The sequence below is a fragment of the Heliconius melpomene genome, chromosome 19 (assembly GCF_056956725.1).
Source record: "Heliconius melpomene rosina isolate 202511_hmr_F chromosome 19, ASM5695672v1, whole genome shotgun sequence".
NCBI lineage: Eukaryota > Metazoa > Arthropoda > Insecta > Lepidoptera > Nymphalidae > Heliconius > Heliconius melpomene.
In genome coordinates, this window is record NC_140407.1 from 15,884,763 (window position 1) to 15,909,618 (window position 24,856).

General features: G+C 34.1%; 1 protein-coding gene and 1 non-coding gene across 3 annotated transcripts in view; both read right to left on the reverse strand.

Moving 5' to 3' along the window:
* Positions 1 to 6,423, reverse strand: part of bru3 (CUGBP Elav-like family member bruno 3) — a 516,795-nt gene extending 510,372 nt beyond the window's left edge. For both annotated transcript variants that reach the window (XM_085203136.1, XM_085203135.1), the window contains exons 1-2: positions 6,015 to 6,423; positions 477 to 533 (exon numbers count right to left, since the gene is read on the reverse strand). In XM_085203136.1, coding sequence (XP_085059262.1) covers positions 477 to 533; positions 6,015 to 6,033 — 76 coding nt within the window. In that variant the 5' untranslated portion in view covers positions 6,034 to 6,423. The remainder of the gene's footprint in view (positions 1 to 476; positions 534 to 6,014) is intronic.
* A 12,588-nt stretch (positions 6,424 to 19,011) lies between these two features.
* Positions 19,012 to 19,083, reverse strand: TRNAP-UGG (transfer RNA proline (anticodon UGG)). The gene has a single exon. It is a non-coding gene; the product is annotated as a tRNA-Pro (tRNA).
* Positions 19,084 to 24,856: the final 5,773 nt, after the last annotated feature.

Below are 24,856 nucleotides of genomic sequence, written 5' to 3' on the forward strand. Positions count from 1 at the left end.
ATAACGGAGAAATTAAATTAATTCCTCCGAGCGGCAATGAAACTCACAACCGTCGCGTCAGACGCTAGGCCGATGAGCTACGACGACCCCAAAAAATACAAATGATTTAGCTTTATTGTATGAGGCGAGAAATATCTTCATGATTTTCCTGTGTGTCCATTATGAAGTGTAAGCAGAAGGAATCTAATAATAAATAACTCTGTTCCTGCTTTCTATCCAGATAAAACTTTTTGCAAATAAAAAATATTTTCATGTTATTTCGAAACGAAAGTAAAATTTGTGTATACATTTTATATACCGTAACATACCTTATACATCAGCATAACAACTAGGGTACAATTCATGAACAATTTTAGTATAATTTAGCTATAATATAACAATGAGTTTAAGCAGGCAAAACCATGTTTTACTTGCTAGTATAATATAAATATATGTATGTTAATATATTTAATTAAAAACTATATAAATGATCATACCTGACATGGGTGACTTATATAAACTCAAAAGCGGCTCTGACATTAGAGGGCCGGGTTCTGAAAAGTAAAGATGAGGTGCTTTAAAGCGGTATTCGTTTGTGCCTTTACACTATTTACTAGAAGAATCTTACCGTGTGAACCAAATTGCCGGATATTTTATGAATTTTATGAATTTTATGAATTCTTGGATCCATTTCAGTTAAAAATAAGTATAATTATTATATAATATATTAAATATTCATACGATTTTCCCGCAACTACTTTTCTGTTGTACTTGTTTTTAATTTAAGTGAATAATTCCCTAAAATTACGTATGTCGAGAAAGTAAAAGGCAGATTTCAAGTGATATAGTTCTCCGACATTAGTTTCTTAATATAAAAGAAACTTAATTTTCTTTGCAATTCCGAATTTAGAAGTAAATTGTGCAAAAAATTATAACAAAAACCTGTGAAGGAGATAGTAGATTCCGTAAATTCACTTCTCTCACGCAGAAATTTAATTTTCATTTTCATGCTATATTCCGCATACAGTACTCACTCCATTCCCCATGTTCCTCTTAAAAATTAAAACACTGAGTATTGAATGGTGGAACTAAGCCCTACGTTTTGTATGCATCTAAAGAGCGAGAGAATAAAAATAATTAATTATTTTTAGTAAAACTAGATTACGAAATCGAGATCGAAAAGCGTTTACAGATTTTTTCCGTTTTAAAACAGATTTTTTACTTACCCTAATATTAAGAGAGTTACGTACTCCACTTAATTTATCCCTACTTTTATCCACGGCAAGTTAGGATAAAAGGAATTTAAAGAACAAAATTCACCTAACAATTTTCCAGAAATAGTAAAACACTTATTTTAAACACATGCGTAGTAAAAGATTCAACACGTTATGTAGCGCTAATAGCCCGGATGTGCAATTCTGGCAAGAATTTCACAAAGCGTTATACGTATGCCAGTTTCGAGCAATTTCACGTCGTCCTTAACTCGATTGTGAGCCTTTTGCTGTAATTTTTCATAACTTTTGTCACTTTGTCATGTTATTTTGTTGGGTGGAGTGAAATAGTGTTCTTTCATGTACATTTTAGTACATATTTGATTTACAGTCTTCATGTTCAAGTATTTTGTAAAATAGAGTTATTATGGCCTCTTTTCTGTAGCTATTCGCTGACGCTGTATCCTGTAAATAGTATGGTATGCAGGGGGTACCTGTAAATGTAGTGTTTGGAAACTCCGTTCCCGATTAAGACACTTCTGTTCTCTACTTCCCGCAAAATTTTTGGGCCATTATGTGTCAATGACACGTTTTGCCTGGTTACGAGACCGAAAAGAAGAAAATATTTAACGAACCTAGGACTGTAGTATTTATATTTTTTATTATTATCATAACTGACCCACTAAATAATTTTCTAATATTTTTAACTTTCGTTATTCTATACACAATACATGCGAATAATTCAAATATGTAGTCCTAGAGAAAGAATGAAGAGCAGAGTGATTCCTTAATAAGTTTCTTATGTTGTATATAAGCATATACATATTATTTGTGGAAATAGAAAAAAATATGTAATAAAAAAAATATTTGAAATATTTGTGTCAAATATTTTTTGAAACAATCTGTTAATTCATCTTATGGCGCGTGTCACTCAACACTTTGGTAAATGGATCGTAAAATTTTAAAATAGTGTAGGCGATGACACTTTAAATTATTTGTATAATGTTTGTTTTTTTTTTAGAAATGGCTGTCTCATTTTAAATCGCTTTGTATTTACTAAATTTGCCAAGTTCAATCACTTAAGAAGGAATGACCTTATTATATAAAAGGATAAAATACTATTCCTTACTACTTCGACACATATACCTTTCCCAGAACCAAGCTGTATCCCGCAGCAGGATAGGCAAAAGCAAAAATCTAATGTTAAAACACTTACTTCCCACTTTTCTCAAAATTTTTAGGACATTTCGCGCTTAGTGGCGGTACTAAGCACCGCGCTTACTCTATCAGAATGAAGTAATGAAAATAAATGAATAAATGAAGAACTTGTTCTCAAATACCTTTTCCGAAATACATAAAATATATAAAATATTTTTTAAGCTTAACGCCGTATCCCACAAGGGATCTGGGAACCTATTGTTAAATACATCGTTACCCTCAAGACACTTCCGTTCCATACTTTCCGTCGAAGAGCGAAAAAATTAAAATATTGAACATTTCCTTCCTCATATGAGAATCGAATCCAAACCGGTCGCGTTTACAGTCGCGTGCACGTACTTCTGTGCCATGATCGACCTTAATTTGAAAAGATACATAAATATTTTTTACTTATAAACCGACTTACAGCCGGATCCTAGACTACAAGTCCGCTTATTAGATATTTCTAACACTGTGCGTTATAAATAAAAATACAAATTATTTAGATGATTTCTTCAAAGAAACAACTAATTTTAACAAGGTCACCTCGCTTTGAAGTGTCGCAGACTAAATGTGCGACCACTGCGTTAAATATATTTCTTAAATATATATCTCTTCTTTAGCTTGTTACACATGAAATTGTAATAAACTACTTGTATTTTTTTGGAAAATTTATGTAAAATAATGAGAACTTTTTGCCGCTGTGGAACAGCATTTGACTATAAAACTAATGGTTGTGGATTCAATCCCCTTTGGAAAAATGATTATATTGAAATAATTTCCTTCTCCCGCTCTTTTGAGTCCCACCGTTCGATACAAAATGTCTCAAAAATAAAACAGAAAGCAAGGAACGGAGTGTCTGGATTACTATATACCCTACTATGATGAAACTAAAAGAAATGTGAAATATAATGACGGTATTGATTTGACTACACACGTCGTGGCTTCAAAAAACATCTCTAACATATGCAGTAAGCAGAGAGCTAAGTATTTTGGGGAATTCCATTAAAAAGATGGCAAAAATATTATAAAAAACCAGTTAAAATGAAAAATCTGGTTGCTTCCGTTGCTTCAGAAAGTTCGGGAACTCCTTGCTGCCTACTTGTCAATTTTTTTCACTCACTGATTTTAAAGAATTTCATATTAATATAGATGTCGATGAGTAACGACATCTAAAAATAATCTAAAAAAAGCATATTTTTCTTCAATCTTATTATAATTTCTGTTATGAAATTGAATTACGCACCAAAGAGTGATATTAGAATAACATACTGCTCGAAAACTATTTAGATGTCAACATCAATTATTTTACATAATTTATGGATATTCTTGCATATTTTAGTTTCAGTTTCGCGTTGTCTAGGTCAGTTATAGACGTGATGAAATAGATTTTGTGAATAAAAATAGCTGCGTCGAATTCCAATGGAAAAACGGGGCGCAGATGGAACTAATTTGATTTTATGTAATTTTAAACTTGTGTTTCAAATTGCATTCGTAGTTAATTTCATTATATTTTATCAGTCGTGTAATATAAATCGCGGCGTTAAGTTGCGTCATTGGGTGATAAAATTATACACTCCGTGTAATATCTCTAAAAAGTGGAAAATAGAAAATGTTCTTAGTGATCCGAGATACATTTTACATTAAACGACTGAAACAAGAGCCCCAATAATTCAGTGGAAAATGGGAAACGAAGTGTCTTAACACTAGCTTGCCCAGATTCCCTCTACCTATCTTGCTATGTACGAAAGACGGCGAAAAGCTAAAAAATTATAAAAATAATTATAAAACTAAACAAAAAGTAAAATAGGTATTATTGTAAAAATAAATAGTCCTGAATAAATAAATGTATACAACCATTTAAAATGATTGTAAGCAAGATAAGCCTTTTTTAATGAACAGGCTACTCGTTGTGAATAATTAATAATTCGTAGATTATAATGACAAAAAGTCTACTTTATATGAATATTTAAATTATAGATATGAATTATGAATCATAAAAAAATACAATATTAAATTATTAACTACTTTTTCACAGAGATAACCACGCCTAGCACAGTGTATTGAATTGCGGAACTCAACGCCGCATTTTCAATATCACACCGAAGAAAAGTATTGGTACGTCTTTCCCCGAGTGAACATCGAACTTATAACCATTGCGTCATATTACTAGCGGACATTTTAGTTGCGGAAACTGAAGGATAACGTGTCTAAATTTTTTTTTAATGTTTTTATTATATTTTTCAAATAAAAACGCAATTTCACAGTTGAGATACATAAATGCGCATTTATAACGTTGGTAGCCACTCGCCAGGTGTTCCGTATAATCTATAGAAAAACTTTAATAGTCTTCGAAAATATAAAACATAATTAATTACCTTAGGTTTACCTAAATAGTTTTTATTTTTCATCTATGTTCACGTAGCAGCGTAGATAAAGGGAACCTATTGTCGAGAGATTTCGTTTTTCATTCGTCGCCTGTAAAGTTACGAATCTTAAAACACCATTTTCTTTATTCATTTATCCGATTGGGGATTGAACTCTCCATCATCGCGCCTACTGCCTAAACCTACACTGAAAAATTTTCGTCTAATAACTAGGTTTAAATATGTTTTTCTCGCTTGCGCTTTTCTTAAAGATAATATATTTGAAAAATTCTAATTATTCATCTGACGAAATGAACTACTGTCATTTTATTCGATCCAACGACGACGATGATCGACGGGTAACCAAAAAAGTATGTCTGAAAAATTGGGCGCAACGAGGGGAGGGGAAAAAAAACAATTCAAATACACTATATTACTATTGTATTTTAAGCTATAAAATTTTTATTACTCGTAGCATTATAAAAACATAATTTAAGGTTAAATTTTTAAAATGAATTAATTATAATTAGAAAAGTTATATTGCAAATTCAATGTAACGAGGTTTACAAAATGTAGTTTTCGATTTCGATCCCGTAAGAATTTCGAAAAGTCGTTTCTTAGTCTTCCCCCATTTATTTAGTTTTGATAGACTAACTTCTATATATGTCAGTATATTTATTTGTTAGTCGGAAAATTTACGTACACAATTACTATATTAATAGATTTTACACAAAAGTCAGTTTCCATTTTTTTTCGAGTATACTAAAATACTTCTAAGATTTTTTCATAAAGGATGAAATAAAATAATTTAATCTGTCACATGTACCCGTATATGTTTAGGTACGGTATGGTAGTATATGAATAACAATTCAAATATATTTGACTACGTAAAGGCTCTCTTTTCTTATTTTATGCCTACGTGCAAATAAGTTAAATTTCTTCGTTTTATTCACTAGATTTAATAGAGAAAGTACCGGCTTTTCATATCTTCGTAGCTGTTTTATATCTCGGCATTGATTAAATATTTTGTACATATTTTGGATATCGCGTGGTATTTAGTGTTCTATTACTATTTTTTTCATTTGTCCTGTGAATTTAACCTCAGTAACGTGGCATTTATATCTTAACATTTAATATTTAACATTAATGACCTTAAAACTTTAAGGTTAACGGCTTCCAACTTTATTTATTGTAGAAAATGCGGGAAAATCGTATTAGACATGGTTCACACGGCAAGTTGAAATTTTACGAGGACACTTACCTCCGCAGAGTAGCGACATCGATAATGTTTTGTATTTACCTAATGTATTAAATATTACACTTAAACCTAACTCTAGCGCGTCTAACTTTAAGCCTAAACTATTTAGAGGCAAGAAGGCAATGGATATTTAAATTTGTACTCGCGAGTAATCGAATCTATAACTAGCTCTACATTTATAGAAAAAATGGCACTAAAAAGACACGTTTTCGAAACTTTTTTAAACACACTACCGAAATGAATACATCCAAACACGAAATAAATACACGTTTTTTTTTAAATCCAACGCCGGTATATCATAAGGAGCGGGTGTACATTGTGGCGTGTTTATATTGTTGTTTACGTGATGTGGTGGGGACGCGGCGGCGCGCGTTACAGTGCTAGCGCGCGGCCGGTTGAGGCACGACTGACAGCGTGCTACGGCCAAGTGACGTCACAAGTGTCGCGCATGCGTGCACTTTGTTTTTTTTTAAGTCTCCGTTTTCTCCGCATTTTGTATGGAGTTTGAATATAATGGAAGAAAATATAGAGCTTAGGTCCAAATTCACTTTAAAAGATTAAACTTTTGTAAGCTTTACGGTTAGCCATGTGATTTTAGCTATATAAGCTAAGTTGCAATAGCTTTTATTTTAAATTTTACTTTTTCATATTAGCTCAAAACTATAGTGGCGGACTCTAAGCTTACTCATAAAGATAAGTTAAAAGTTTCTTTATTAGTTTAGTTAACGTGATATCGTTGTTACAAAGCTGAGTGAAACATTATTCCCCGTAACACTCCCCAGAGTTAGATAAAGCAGTGATATACAAACTTGTTTGTCCACTGCATAGTGGACTTAATTGAATTTTTCTGCCGCTACAACCTGGATCTACGGAGATAGATGGTGAAAACTTTTCTATATAGTTTGATAGAGAATCGTTATAATTCATATTAATAGTCCAAATATGGCGAACAACTTTACCTGCGATGATAATGGCACTGAGTCCCACGGGGAGTTGCTTTTGGAATGTAAAGATCTAAATGTCGCATGGTTCACTCAACATACTCGTACATCACGAAATGAGACGTTACGCGAGAAGAAAAAGAAGAAGAATATATTATGCAAATAGGATAGATTACTAGCATTTAATTTAATTTATTGGCTTTGATGTAGGCCTTATATATTTAGGATTAAGTTATATATTTAGGTTTTCTTTTATTTTTGACTATTTTCGAAGAATTATTATTATTATTAAATATTTTTTTTAAAAAATAAGGACTTTTTACTTTATTTATATTTTTTTGTTATCTCTTTTCATTACCCAATTTATACTATTATAAGTAAGTAAATTCTTCAGGTCGTAACTCTACACGCTACGCACCTTCTACAGCGTTCTGAATGACGTAGCGCTTAAATGATATTTATTATGAATGAGTATAAAAGTTTTGCTCAAAATAACACAACACAAATCACTATTTTTGTTATATATTTTTTAGGTATAAATGTTTTAAGCTTAAAGGCCAGCCGTAGTGCGTGGGTTCGATTCCCATTTTCCATTTTTTCTCTGCCTACCTTGTTACGTGCGGGATACAGCGTGAAATTAACACAAAACACAAATATATGAAGCCAGTGGCCACTTGCAACTCCGTTTACGTAGAATCTTATGACATACTTGGAATTTTGGGAAATCTCTTAGTGTTCAATATTTCTTAAGGTAATCAAAGGTAAATTAAATATTATCTATTGGAAATGAAAAAAAGAAAAAAAAGTTAAATGATTCACTAAGTCAGACAATATAAAGAAACAGGAAATATAAATTTGCATATTAAAAACTCTACATATGCGAAACACTCTATAATTACATAACACATGCTTATGCAAGTTGTGGTTTACCACCGCAAGCCGTATGAGACAATTAAGCCTCATACAGTTAAGTCAAGAGGCACTTTATTAACGCTCCGTAAATGCCTCAATTGATATAGGCATCTATAGATATTAAATAGATTTGTTAATTAATTATTAATTAATTAATTATTAATTATTTTAGGTAAAATGTACTTGTGGTCCAGAATATGATTGTTATGAAGGTTTATTGTAAGAATTAGTTCAAGTCCCACGTCAAGAGAAAGAATTTGTTTCGATTATATATTAGTACTAGCGGACGCGCGCAGCTTCGCTTGCGTATTTAGGGGTGAATTCTAATAAACCACGAAACATGTGTTCAATTAATGTATTTTTAAGAGTCTAAAAGAGTCGGTGGCGATTTAAAGATTTTTCCATACAAACTATCAACCCCTTATTTGCACCCTTAGGGGGTGAATTCTAGAAAACAATGAAACACATTTTCAATTAAATATTTTTATGAGTCTAAGTTTCAAATTTTATAATAATCGCTGGCGGTTTAAAGATGTTTCCATACAAACTTTCAACCCCTTATTTGCACCCTTAGAGGAGGAATTCTAGAAAACGATGAAACACGTATTCAATTAAATACGTTTAAGAGTCTGAATTTCAATTTTTATAAAAATCGGTGCCGATTTAATTTTTTTTCCATACAAACTTTCAACCCCTATTTCTCCCCTTTAGGGTTAAAATTTTTCAAAATCCCTTCTTAGTGGATGTCCAGATTACAAAAGTAAACATTTGTCCAAATTTAACGTTTCTACCATCAGCGGTTACGGTCGTGCGTGCGTCTTACCTCAGTCAGTGAGGACAAGTCCTTTTATATATATAGATTAGTACTTTAAAATTAATTATACATCGAAAATTGAGATTAAGTAAGAAATGAGAAGTAGAACTGTGTTCTTACGTATATGTATCGTGTTGTATACCATGAACTTGAACAGAAATAATATATGATGTAAAAATTTGATAAATTTATTATAAAAATAAATAACAATTTAAATTAATACAGATTTATCAATCGATAAGTGAATCTAGCAAGCAATATTTAAAAAAATTAAAGGTGGGTCTGATTGGCCTATAAGTATAGGCATAGTATTTCATTGTAATGTATAACATTTTAAACAAGTAGGATTCGATTCTACGCCCATTGGACTCAGGCCAAGCGTACTAGCCAATAAAACAATACTTTTACTTTTGGCATTTTCTAGCCATTTAGATATTTTGTCTGTTAAGTTGAACTCCAAGCTATTCTTTTTTATCTTCATGCTGTATCCCGCACATAAAAGTGTAGGCGGTGGGAACCTGAGAACCTAGTGAGACTCGCCCCCCATTCTCCCCCAAATTCCGGAGAACGGAATGGAAATTTGAATGTATCTGGACTGGAACCTGTGTCTTTTGAGAACCATCAAGGTGCCACTAAGCCATACGTTCTTATCAAACGTCGTCAATGGTTTTACAAAAAAATTGCGTGGGTTAGAGTCTCGCTCAAATCTTCATACATTTCCCAAAAAATATTTAAAGGAAGTCACTTTTGAACTCTATACAAAAAAGTAGAGTACACAGAAGTGAAACACAAATATACTCGTATACTCGTATAGTCGCGAGAACATAAGCGATGTAACGATCCTCATGACATTTCAGTGGAGCTCAAGGAGCACATCATTAACACTTTTTTACTCGCAAGCTTTCAGAATCTCGATGGAGCGGCTTAACGGCTCATTTTACATCCCAATAAAGCGGTAGCGTTTTTTGCGAATGTCACATGTAAAAGGTAAGTTTTTATTTTTACGTGTAATTCAGTATTGACAATAATGTTGGAGTTCTTTTGAAATTTTAAGTGAAGACGGAGTGTCTTTCCTACTCTGCTATATTATTGGATAAGCGAGAAGCTTAAACGAAAAAAAGTTGAAACAAAGTTATAGAAAAACATTGGACATGAAAGAAAAATACTAATAAGACATAGTTATGCCTGGTCTTGTTATACATTATGTATATTCACAATACTGGAAGTGTTTATAACTCTATGTAGAGACGGTAACGTCTGTTTAGGCTCATAAAACTAATGATAACGTTGGGTTCCCCCATCACACTATCTAAAGACACACGGAAACATAACGTCAAATTCTCACAAGGTACTTTATACCTACTATATAAACTTTTTAAGATGACTAGATATTCTAAATACATGACACTGTGAGGTGACAAGCATACATAGTGATCAACGCATAACCCAGACCGCTCAACCTGAAATCTTGTAAATTTGCACATAGGTTCTTTGTAGAGCGTTTGTAGTCTCCAAAAAATCCCACCCCTAACGCAACATTCGTTTTTAGAGTTTGTAGATTACTTTTCAGCGCGAGAAAATATTTCATAGGAAAATTGAAAGGCACGCGGGCAACGGAAAGTCAGTATTACATGCTCTCAATATATGATCAAATAACGTATAATAGTTGCCCTCCTGACGCAGCGACACAGCGTCTGAAAACGGGAGGGTTGTTAGTATATAATAAATCCCACATGGGGTAATTAGTTATTTTGAATTCCTTGCTCTGGTAACAAGACACAGCGCGGCGTTGGGTGTCGCAAATGCATTATCACGCAATGGCTAAAAAAAATGAAATATAGTAAATAAAATGTAATCTCTTCCCGCTGTTGGACAATCATATCCACTTCCTTTGGTTGGCTGGAAGAGATTTCTTTTAGAAATAAACCCACCATTGTTAACGAATTTTTCAATTTTGTTTTACTTATATGTAATTTTTTAAGTGTGTTGTATTTAGGGACACGTCAATGAGACACGACAGCTCAACGCAGACTGGTTTATTACTCACTACAGATTTACGATACAGAACACTTTTCCTCCTTTAATTTAGTAACATAAAAAATTATCTTAATTTTTCTCCTTTTCACACTTTTCCTCCTTTAATTAAAAAAAAAAAATTAAACTAATTATATATTTAAACTAATTATACATTTAAACTAATTATATATTTAAACTAATTATATATATAATTATAAATTAAACGAATTATTTTATATTAATATTTTTATCTATATTATACTAATATTTTATCTAATAAAATCTTATATCTTATATCTTAAAAATAAATATCTAATAATATAAAAAAACTTATTTCTTTAATGCTCTTAACAATTCTTTACACCGTAAAGCAGCTTTTCGTTCCCGTCGGTTATTATCGGCGGGTGGCGTGGGCGGCGTGTTTAGCAAGGGCGATTGTGGCTCACTAGTTCTTACCTCCTCACTGGCGAAGGACTCATCTTCAACCATTAAATCTTCCTGGTTTTCTGAATCGGATACGTCTATAGTCCTACTCAATGAATGGCGCGATTTATTACTGTGTAATTGATTAATATGCCGTTTATGGATTTGCCCACTATTTGTTTCAATAGTATAAGAAACTGGCCCTGTTCGGTTTGCGACAACCCCCTCAGTCCATTTACGACCCGACTTACCATAATTACGTAACATGACCGGCTCGTCGCGCGCCAACACTCGTAGCGGACGGCCCGTGCTCTGCTCACGGCGTAACTGATCGCTGCGAATGCGTTCAGATACGTCGGGCCGTAGCAGATCAAGACGTCCGCGTAGTCGTCTACCTAAAAGAGCTACCGCTGGTTCCCTGCCCGTAGCACTTTGTTCCGTATTTCTATATGTAAATAGAAATCTGTTTAAAGCCGTACTATAATCCTCTCTGTCTAGTTGTGCCTTTCTTAAAACACGCTTAATCGAACGAACTGCATTCTCGGCGGCGCCGTTGCTTGACGGATTATACGGGGCTATTAATGTATGCTTTATACCGTTCCGTTTCAAATACTGCGCGAACTCTGACGATGAAAATGGTGGACCGTTGTCGCTCACTAGACGTTTTGGTAAACCGAAACGTGCAAATAACCGTCTTAAACTATCTATAACAATTGTAGCTGATGTCGTTGTTACTTTCTCCACCTCTATCCATTTCGAATGTGCGTCAATAACTACGAGAAAATACATATTACTGAACGGACCTAGGAAATCAATGTGCAGTCGCGACCAGGGCTCGGGAGGCCAGGGCCACGAATGCAGCGGGGCAGCGGGCGGGGCGGCCGACACCGCGCGGCACGACGCACACTCCCGCGCCACGCGCTCAATGTCCGCGTCTATATTTTCCCACCACACGTAATTACGCGCGATTTGTTTCATTTTCACAATCCCCATGTGACCGTCGTGTATTTCATTCAAAACTAATTCCCTCAAGGACTTAGGCACCACTATTCTAAACCCCCACACTAAACAACCCTGATCTACATGTAAATTATCCTTTCGATTATAATAAATATTTAAAATTTTATCAGTTAACCTCTCAGCTGGCCATCCGTACATCACAAAACCATAAATTTTACTTAATACCGGATCTTTAACCGTTTCACTTTTAATATCTTTAAAACTAATCGGAAAGTGTCCTTGTACATAATTTAAATAACTACATTCTCGGTCATTACCACTCGTTTGCCTACATGGCAAACTGAGAGGAAGACGGGAAAGAGCATCTGCGAAACAGTTTTTTGATGAATTTACAAACTCGATATCATAATCGTAGGCAGCCAACTTAACTGCGTACCGTTGTAGACGGCTGGCAGCGGTCACAGGTATTCCCTTCTTTTTACCGAAAATGTAACTTAACGGACGGTGATCGCTGCGCAAAGTAAAATGTCTACCATAAATATATTGGTGGTGTTTACTCACCCCGAATGCTATTGCTAAAGCCTCTTTATCTAATTGAGAGTAACCCACTTCAGCCACATTGAGCGTCCTCGAAGCGCAACACACCGGTCTTTCAGTTCCATCTGCGTACCGCTGTGTAAGCACAGAGCCCACGCCATAAGAACTGCTGTCCACCGATAATATAAGTGGAAGGCTAGCATCATAATGAGCTAAGACAGGAGCACTACTTAAAATATTTTTTATTTTTATAAAAGCTGCCTTACACTTATCTGACCATTCCCATTTAATATTTTTTTTTAAAAGACAATAGAGTGGTTTGAGAATATCGCTCATGTTCATACAAAATTTGGCATAAAAGTTTACAAGTCCCATAAAACTTTTAAGTAGAGTAATATTAATTGGAGGAGGTGCAGCTACAATTGCCTCAATTTTTTTTTTGTCGGTATGCAAACCAAACTTATCGATTTTATATCCTAAATAAGTGACACTGTCCCTGAAAAATTTACACTTAGAAAAGTTAATTCTTAAGCCGTTTTCACTAAGTCTTTGTAGTACTGCTTTTAAATTGGACAAATGCACTTCCTTATTTTTACCAGTAATACATATGTCATCCGCAAAAACTGCCGTTGACGGCAATCCACTCAATGTCTCCTCCATGATTTTTTGAAAATTTTCGGGAATACATTTTATTCCAAATGGAACCCTTTTATAAACAAAAGTGCCAACATGTGTTGTAATCGCCGTCATCGGCTGTGAGTCCTCATGCAAAATACATTGTTGAAAGGCGTTAGACAGGTCCAATTTAGTATACTGCTCACCTCCCCCTAAAACTGCAAATAGGTCCTCAATCCGTGGCAAAGGGTAATGATAATCCTTCAATAATGGGTTAATGGTTATTTTATAATCACCACACAACCTAATACTACCATTACTTTTAACCACCGGTACGATAGGGGTACCGTAGTCTGACCGTTCTACTTTAAAAATTACACCTTCCCTTTGCAACCGGTTGAGCTCCTCTTCTACAGGCTGCCGCAAAGCCAGAGGCAATGGCCGCGCTTTAACAAATACCGGTGTAATATCTTTTAAATACAATCTAAACTTAGATTTGAATGTCCCTAGCCCCTTAGCGAAAACATTCGGAAATTCATTACGTAACGATGTCGCCATCGAGTCCTCATACGATAAACTATGGCATTCTACTACAGCTAACTTTAAATCTTTAATCCAGGCGCGTCCCATCAGAGGGGGCCCGCCATTTTTAATAATATATAAATTAAGCTTCGCGTAATGATTACCGCAACAAACATTAACAACAATGTACCCGAGAGTCTCGATAACGTCACCCGTATATGATTTTAAATTAAGAATTTTACTTTCAATTGGAATATTTGAGAAGTTCTCATCATAATAATGTTTAGAAATTATAGATATTTTACATCCCGTGTCAATTTCGAATTTACATTTAATATTTTCCACCATCAAATTAATATAGAACGGTCCGTCGCCGTCATTATTAATAACTAAATTATAAAAGTTACAATTATCATCCTCAGCATCGGACTCATTTAAAAAAAACTGATTTTTATAACCCTTCCTAACGGAAGTATTTTTACACACTATTTTTAAGTGGCCTTTTTCACCACACGCATCACAGTTGTAATGCTTAAAACGACACTTGCCTTCAGCATGACCGAATTTACCGCACCGCGAGCATGCACGTGCCGAGCGGCTGGCGCTCGCGCCGCCGCCACCGCCGCCGCCGCCGGTGCCACCACGTGCCCGCGGACCGGCTGCGCCCGCGCCGATCCGGTGCAAGCCGTCGTCATCGAGCGGAGGTGCGCTGGATTGCGCGCTAGCCGAGTTGCCTGAAGCTCTCGCCGTAACCGCGTGCCGCTCCGCCGCCTCGAGCGCCAATGCCAATTCCACCGCTCGCTTGTAGTCTAACTTACTCTCTGCGAAGATTCTTGATCGCATATCTTCATCGAACAGTCCCGAAACAAATTGATCCCTCAAACATACTTCTAAACAAGAACCAAAGTTGCACGTTTTCGCAAGATGTTTTAATGCTTGTAGGTATTCACGAATACTTTCACCTTGTCTTTGCACACGTTGGCGAAAAATGTGCCTCTCCGCGATCTCGGACCGTTCCGGTTCTAAATGTTCCTTCACTAACTTTACAAGATCGCCGTAAGACTTTGTTTCAGGTATGCTGGGAGCACACAAGTCGCACATTAAATCGTAGCATTCCGCACCCACTACAGTTACCAACGTGGCAACTTCCAATGACTTATCTATGTTATTCAACATAATAAACTGATTCACTCGTCGAACATAAGCGTCCCAATTGCCATTTCCTAAATTATATGGTTCAACTCGTCCAATAGGCATTGTTATAAATTTCGAACTAACACGTGTAAGTAAATGATCCTCGTCGCCACTGTTGTATTTAGGGACACGTCAATGAGACACGACAGCTCAACGCAGACTGGTTTATTACTCACTACAGATTTACGATACAGAACAAAGTGCAATAAAGTATATATATATAAAAAAAAACATTTTCGTACAATATTCAAACATAAGTATTCACAAGTACTTACACGTTCTACAAACTAAAATATATTGAATGAGCGCTCTAATCGCTCTGTTGTAAAAAAGCTTTTAGACGCTCAGGTGTTCTGAGACTAAACTGTAATAATCATTTATATCCTTCGACTACCCAATACGACTATCTCGACAATTGAATAATGTAACCTGAGTTTAACTGAAAAAAGCGCGTCTATCTCCACCTCAAAGGCCGGCAACGCACCTGTAGCTCCTCTGGTGCTGCACGGGGTCGTGGGCGGCGGTGATCATCATCAGGTGACCCGAACGCTCGTTTGCCTTGTCCTTTTTCCATAAAAAAAAAAAAAAAAAAAAAAAAAAAAAAAAAAAAAAAAAAACTGAACGGTTTAATCTAATGGTTAACTTTTAAAATTGAAAGTGTAGTTAGGAAACCGGTCAAGTGTGAGTTGGACGTGCCCATTAAATCCTTATCAATTTCCGATTGTACTTAAAAGGGAAATGCAACTTATAGAAGTTTACGAAAATAAACTTGCAGGTGCATTAATTTTATATGAAATGAATAAAGGGACGTAGAGTGTGGAACGAATGAGTGTGTGTATGTGTGTTAATATTAGGTTCCCAAATCCCAAGGAAAAAAATGAAATTAATAAAACTATAACAAACACCAGAACACACTTTATTTTAACACTAGGTGATAAATACTGATTGCTTTTTTATCGTATAAATTATATTTAAAAAAGTAAGCTTATAATTTTGTAAAAATTGTAAACTAAATTTTTATACTCAAATATTGAAAAAGTCTCAAATTTTTTGTACTTCAGTTTATAAACTGTTATTAAACTGAAATCGCCTATTCCTATGTAAAAATGGTCACACGGGCATCATTTTCGTTCAGTCGAGCAGAAAACTGCATTTGTTTTTTTTCAAGCTTTATTTCGCTTTAAGTAAAACGGTATTTTGTTCTTTGAACCGCTCTATTCATTCGTTAACACAAAATATGAAGCTTGGAAGCTGTACATATATTATATGGTTGTAATAGAAGACGAGGCAAAAGGCGGGGTTGGGTTCCGTCATTTAATATGCAAAGATTCAAAATTAGGTAAGAGTACGTACATAAGTAAAAAAACTTAACATGAAGTTCGCTCTGCTTAATGAAGTAATTTGAACAATTAACGTAATCAAACATAACGTTCATATTTATTATCAAAATTTTTCTTAAAATAAATCATTAATATTTCTTAGGAACCTTCTAAGATTTTCTCCCCAGCGGCATTAACAGTCAAATACTGGGCCGTTGCGCCACAACGGCCTACCTATACATAAAAGTAAGTAAAATAAATAAAAGTTTACGTAAGTAATGTGACCTTCAAGAGCTATCGTAGCCTAGTTCACTCTATAACGTGCCAAATAAAATAAAGGCGAACTTGCCTAAGGCGTATGTCACGTGACCGTGTTTGAGATGAGTATGGAAAAAGTAATATTTTACCTTTTTTTTCAACCATTTTACATTTTTTATAAGGTTCACGCTTCTGGAGTTCTGGGGTCACAGTGTGTTGATTGGCAGAACTCGTCACACTTTGCCTCATCGCCAGAGCGAGGAAATTAAAATATCAAATGTTTAATTCCCTCGACTGAGATCGAACCCTATAGCCTGTCGCGTTTACAGACATATGCTTGTGCAACTACACCACATTTGGGTAAGTTTTTATGATGATATACTCTTTTTATGACTCGTTTATATTTTTTTAGTTTCACACAATGAATAATACGTATACCTAAGGGTGTAAAGTTCTTTGAAGGTGCATAATTCAATTTAAAGATGATTACAGAACGTTGCGATGAAAATAACTTTATAAAGAGATTTTTACACAAGAATTGTGATGCAAATTACACATTTTTTGTCTAAGTATTTTCTTATAGATTTTTTTTGCTTCACTCTACCTAAATTAAATATTTAAAGCTTGTGTTTTTAAATAAAATTAGTTTGCTTAAATTGTGCATTGAATGTAGGTTTGATATCCATTGGAGAGAATTATTTTTTTACCATTCTCGACACCAGTAGGCAAAAAGCGACGGAGAATTTCGTCACTCTTCACGCAAGATCTCTTTCGACGGAAAGCAAAGAACAGAGTGTCTTGACAATAAGTTATTTATTCTTTATACGGATAAAGCGGGAAACCGAAGCATAAAAAAAATCACTAAATAATTCACTCACATTATATGTGAGGTACGTATGTACATATATTATTTAAATATTCCTTTTGAGTTAGTGAAAGTAGTGGTTTTACATCACGAAGTGACAGGTTAAATAATTAAACGTGTAGGTCTCGTCCTAATTAGGTTCTTTTTAAGTCAAATATCTTTAGATGTAAAATGTTTGTGTTTTGTGTATTTGCTATTTGTTTTATATTTCTTTTGTGTATATGATATTTATAATTATAATATAGGAGGGTGCAATCAAAATTGTCTTTACAATAGAATCCGTTTGCTTATCTTGCTATATGCGAAATACAGCGTGACACAAATAATAACAAGTAGATTTATCTTGTATGAGAAAGCACTACAATGGTTGAAAACTACAATCAACTTCCAAAACAAACGTCGAGGTCCTCTCTTATTTAAATAAAACAGACTCAGCCAGGGGCATCCATCAATTACGTCACACGGATTTTATGACTTTTTGACCCCTCACCCATCTTTGTCACAGCTGGTCACATTTGTGTGACCATTTCACTAACTGGTCACATAAATGTGACTGTGTGATATCACATATTTTGCAATTTTACTCCTAGAAAAATATAACAGCAGTTTCTAAATTATGTTTGTATGTTGTATTTTAGATCATGATCATCATGGAATGTGTATCCGGTCCCCACTTCTTGTCAAACAATGTCACACTTAGCTGACTTTCTACCTCCATCTTGTGTCTGACAGACGGATGCCTCCTCCATCAGTCTAGCCGTGACCACGTACCTATTGCATAGTGTTCGAAACGTTGGGTTTCCAAAAATATTTTCCAGCTAAAGCTATTAATCCAGCTAAACCTTTAAAAAAATGTAATAATCGCGAAAATCAAACACATTATTATACTACATATAAATTTTGAAACAAAAATAACGCCTACATTTTAAAATATAAAGTTACATTCAGGTGCAATTGCTATTTCGGTAGTAAAAATATTTTTATTTCATTTTGTTTTATATTTCCATGAGAACGCAGTGTTACTAACTATACTCGTACTTCACTTTTCACTAAATTGAACAGTTAAGTAGTTCATTTATTGTAAACCTATACTTTTTTTATTATTATTTCAATCAGAGTAGGAAGAGGGCTCCCAGTGTTAAGGGTCACCTTCTTCTGAATTCTCGAAGCATGGAGTGTTAGGTGGCGGAACTAAACGCCGCGCTTTGTTCCTTTACCAGAGCAATGTTCATTACGAGTGGAAATCGAGCCCAAAACTATCACGTTTATAATCACACGCATGTATTCTTGCGCCAACACAGCCTCTGTGTCATATTATATACTGTAAGTTATTACCATTTGACCATGCCAGCGAAGAATTAGGTGAAAAGATACACTACGCATATTATTTAGATTATGTCAGTATACATAAACTATATTAAATATTTTAATGTACATTAAATTTTAAAAAAATATAACAATATATCTTTATTCTTTTATGACCATGTCAATATGACAAAGACTGATAACAATAATCGCTATCAATGATACTAATGAGAAAACATGTTCTATTATAACAACATTACATTATTACAATATATATTTTTATAATTATAAAATAAAAAACAAAAAAAAGTATAAAATTGGGCTCGTCCGGGATTTGAACCCGGGACCTCTCGCACCCAAAGCGAGAATCATACCCCTAGACCAACGAGCCGCTTGCAGGTAATGGAGAAAGTAGTAATTCATAATCAAACAAAATATGTTTTACTATAAAATTACACTATAGTAGCACTATAGTGGAAGAGTTTTTATATACGTGGTAGTTGTATATTTATTATCAAGACACTTCGTTGTAAAAGTGGCGGAGCTCAACGCCGTGCTTTGTCTTGTTCAAGCGTGAAAATGGAACTGCTTAAAAAAATGTCTTTAATCTGTCTTTAATCTGTCTTTCTAATCTGTCTTTCTATACGCAATATTTTAAGGCTGGTGAAAATGTGGAGAACGGAGAGTCTCAGCTCCTTCTGCTTATTTATATGTGGACGATAAAAAAGTAAAAAAAATATCTTAATGATTAACCGTTATGTAAATGTGAGATGCGTTCATTGACACTTATATACGGGCGAACGTATTATTTTGTTGAGAAATAGGTACTAGTGACGTCACGCATATGTTTTTTGTTGATATTACATATTATACGATTCAAGAGATTGTGAGATTTTTTAACACTATTTTTTTAGATCGGCTTGTAACTTATATGTAACTTTATTATTATGTAATAACAATCTAAAAAACTAAATTTAATTCACTTGTAATTCTTGTATTATCATGAATTTCGTATTTGATGTCAACGAGCTGGCTGATGATTGAGTCAGAACCTGATTAGAAGAACTCTTCAGAAGTTACAAGTAAGCCACTCGAGTTTAAACTCATAGGTTCATATTCGCTCATATTCAGGTTTAAAGCTCCAAGCAAATTCTATTTCAATTCGCAGCCCAATTTCGAATCATACCTTGCTTTGAGGTCGGTACCGGCGCGCCGGTCGGAGTGGCGCAGTGAGAGAAGGCGCGACGTTTCTCCATATTCCGAATCTGGTAGACTAAGCGCGGCGTTAAGTTCCACCACTCGACGAGACATTAAATATATAAAAAAAAATTGCAAGTGGAGAACGGAAGGCCCTAATACTAGGTTCCCTGTCTGCAGTGCTATATAATCGTGAAGCTCCTTTTTTTGCAGTTATCATCCACACGATGACATAATCGTCCCATTCAGACTTAATTAAAAAATTTAAACGCGCCACAAATACTTAAAACAAGTGAAAAATCTCTACCCTCTAGTGTTCTTGTTTTTCGCACCGCGGATATGGAATTTCGAGGGGCGCTATTACGAGATTGTTGGAAATTATTACATGTTTTGTTGACACACCGCTGCGTTACTTTCCAGTAAAATTACTTTGAATTAGGTATTAATAGGACATTCAGCTTTATATACGTAGAGGTGAGTTGAAAGCATTTTATAATAAAATTAAAGTATTATGATAATGCTAATATGTAAATTATATGACAGTTGTGCCGTAGGGACAGCTCAGACACTATATAAAGACACTGACTATATAAACGTTGATTCGATATTACAAAATTTAAATCGACTTCGTAGAATCAATTATATTCATTTCCAAGCTTTGACAAAGCAAAATGCAGCGTTAATCTCGCCATTCAACATGCAATGTCTCACTTCTATACCTCCATTTTATATAACACAACCCAATGTCTCACTTTGTCTTAACAAAGTAAGCGATATTTAAATAATAAATCATAGAAAACAAAGTTATAAACATACTCTAGAAAACATGTACATTACCAATTATAAGTATTACTTTTCTATATATTTTTTAGCTTCACACTATTCCCCACACACAATGCAGGTAGGTTAGTGTTAAAATATACTGTTCCTTTCAAGACATTTTCATTCCTCATTTTCTATCGGATTTTGGGGGTATTGAATGTTGAGTAGCGAAACTTAACGTCGCGTTTTGGTTCATTACCAGGAAATATTATATATTTTATTTCCCTGAGTGGGAATCGAACCCACAACCTGTGGCATATACAGTCGCACGCGAATGCCCCTGCACCACGAATAGCCTCTATTTACTACTTTTCTATCATAAATTTTAATATGATTTAATCTATAATTTCCAACAGTTGTTTCTTGTTATTAAAACTAAAAGAAATTTAAAGTCATTTGAAATATTATAGCTATTTTTATGAACGTTCCGTTTTTAAGTAGTTAAGTGGTTTGTTAATTAATTTTACAGAATAATATTTTTTTTAATAACTGTTTTTAAATAATATAAACAATAATAGCGTCAATATTTAAGTTTAAATTTGAATAATGGTCATCGTGGCGCATATTGTCTGACTGTCTGATAGTTGCGTGACGCTGAAAAAATACTAACTAAATCAGCTTTATGCTGTATCCTGCACACGGTAAGGTAGACAGAGGGAAGCTAGTGTTAAGATACTCCGTTCCGAACTTTCCGCCGAATTCTGGGGGCATTGCGTGTTGAGTAGCGGAACTCTACGCCGCTCTTTGCCTTGACACCAGAGCGAAGAAATGTAAATATAAATTACAATTATTAATTGCGGGTACATTTCATTATATATAATTATGTATAAATATAAAAAATTAAGAATTGACAAAGTACGACGCCAATAATGTATACAGTATTATCTAATTGTTATGTCGGTACCCTTTAAAATGAAATCATCAACAAACCCCTGCAACCCTTTTCCTTATCAAAGGGTGATATTTTTGATTAAACAATTAATAACTTGTTATTGTTATGTTCGAGAAATATATAATAATATACACAGTGAAAATTAATGGTTGTATGTTCTATTCTTACTCTGTAGTTTTAAGTAATTAATTTATTATTAATATTTTTATTTTCCAGAAGACATTATTATTACTACTGAATTATCAGTATTTCGTATATTACAAAGAACAATGGATGAATTAATTAGTCTTGTTTTTAATTATATATCTAAATTTGTTTTAGTGCTTGGATAGGCTACTAGGTATTTACTCACATAGGTGTTTTGTTTAAATATATAAAACTGTCGTGGCGTAGTACCACAGCGTCTGAGATTAAACGCGTTGATTGTGGCTTCGATTCCCACTTGGGATATTTTTTTAATTTCTCGCTCTTATAGTTAGACAAAGTACGAAGATGAATTCCGTCACTTACCACGCTATGTCTCGAAAACATATATACACAAAATACTTACGCGACCCTAAAAAAATGCCTCATTATTACAATTTATGTGAAACAGCAACGGCAGCTATGTAAATTGAGTTTTCTAAACAAAGTGCGTAGAAATAAAAAAATATGGGTATCTAATTTGTCACTCTCGCAAGAACATTTTGTAATTCGAAAGGGAGTTTTCACTTTATTGCTGTCGAGTCCTTTTGTTTGTATAAAATTTTTGTATACCTATCATATTTTTATATATTTTCTTTCTTTTTATTGTTTCAATAGCTTGCTTATAGCTTATTAGGGCAGGCAAAATCTCCTAATCACAAAAAAAAGGTCCTATTTCCGAAAAGCCATTATGAGAAGTGGAATTTAAAACCGCGATTTGCCAAAGTAGGTACTAGAGGGAAACAACGAAAATAGTTAATTATCTCAAATGCGAATACAATCCATAATCATCGCTTCTAAAGTCAGACGCTGTATCACTGCGCCATGATGGCGTCAACTACATATTCGGTTATAATATTATATTATCTTCATCATAATCTATTTGTGTTCAAATTTTCATACAAATTCAATCAGCTGAAAACATTTTACACAACATTGAACGCGTTCCGCTTATGAAAATCATAATTTCATTACACCTAATAAACTGGCATAAACTTTTTTTAGCTTCACTCTGTATCCCACATGTAGAACCTAGTGCGTTCTAATGTTTAACTCCGTCCTGAACTATGAAGAAATGAAAATATTAAATATTTTATTTTCTCAAGTGGGATTCGAACCCACAACCTGTCGCGTTTACAGTCGCCGGACGCTTGTGGCCCTGCGCCACGACTGGCCTCAATATAAACCTACTCACTAATAAACTTACTTGTATAATTTATTAAATAAAATTTTCAAGATTTATTGAGTAAAAAGACTGTGGGTCGTACACGCAATGATGATGGTTGTAGCTTCGATTTTTCTCTAGCGAGAATGAATTATTTTATATCTTCGCTCTTCTAAGACAAAGCGGCGTTGAGTTCCGCCATTTAACACGCAATATCTGAATTTTATGTGGAAAGCGAATAACGAATGGAATAAAGCCTAAATCTAATAGAAATAATTTCACATAAAAGTCAATGCCCTGGAAATATATATACCTACGTATAAATTATAAAGTGTATTTTTTTAATCAGTTCAATTACAGGCCATTATAATATCTCGTATCTAAAGAATTCAAAACCGAAACACAAAGAGAACCATTCGAGAAATGCAAATTGTAGGATTTAATTATACCCTTTTTTCCATATAATTCCACTATTTACTATCACGCTATGTTTCTTATGTGTAAAAATGTGTATTAAAGTACTATTTTTTTCTTATTTAGTTGGATTTTAGATTTTTTTGAGTACTTTAGGTAAAATGACATTTTTTTTCTCTTTATCAAAATTCCTGATACTGAAATTCAAATTTTCTTGTAATGATTCCTTGTATACCCTAATCTACTTTCGTACCTTTTATCTTCTAAGTTGGTCTTGCATTACCTGTAAGTCAATTAGCAACGAAAGATTCATCTACTATCAGACACGCGATACGAAACACCGATACCATGGGGGGCGTTACAATAAAGAATATTATTTAATTACTATTTATAATTATATTAAGTATAAATAAATTATATATTATAAGTATTTTTAATACAATTTATTTATATATGAAGCCACATGTTGCGCAGGGACACAGGTGTAAAAGTGATGGTTGTGAGTTTGATTTCCACTATTTTCATTTTCTCGTTGGTAACGAGGCAAAGCGCGGCGTTGAGTTCATTAACACGCAATACTTCGAAAATTTAGCGCAAAGTGGGCACCGGATGTGTCTTAATGGAAATGTCCATGTGAAATGGTCCTATCACTAGATTTCCTCTGCCTACTCTGCTATGTGCAGGTTACGTGAAGAACAAAATAATATAGAAATTAACCACAAAGCACGTCGAAGCCATTTCTTAAAATCCATATTTCTTTTTAATGCAAGTTGACTATAAATTGTAGCCTACGTGACGACAATTCACGCTAGCAAAATGAATTAAGTATTTTACTGTTTGGTCACGAGACCTTCTCATTTTACGCTGATATGTAATATCGTGATAATAAATGTAGATTATATGGTTTGGATTTTTTTTGTAACTGACAAAAAAATCCAAGGTGATCTCAATTTGAGGTGTAGGTATATGTATATAAATTTATGTCAGCTTCACGCTGTATCCCGCACACAGCATGGTAGGCAGAGGGAATCTAGTGTTAAGGCACTCCATTCCCCACTCTATGTCGAATTCTGGAGGCATTGCGTGTTGAGTGGCAGAACTCAACGCCGCGCGTGGCCTCGACACCAGAGCGAAGAAATGGAAATAATTATTATATATAACATTAAGATGCTTCTGTTCTCCACAGACCACTGTTGCTTCGAATTGCCTTATCAGAGTGAGAAAATGAAAATATTAAATTTGATCGAGTGGGAATCGAACCAACAACTAGTCACATTTACAGTTATTTAAAATTCAGTAGCTAAATGTTTTTGTTTATTTGAAATTTTGCTGTTTAAACATAGAACTTGCATGTAGGGAATTAGTAAAACCGATAAAACACCTGTAGCATCACACCTAAAGAAAAAAAAAATGAACACTACCAAAATATTCTAAAAAAAATAATTATTTAAAATCTAAAATAAACTTCAAATAGGGCACACACCAAAAAGT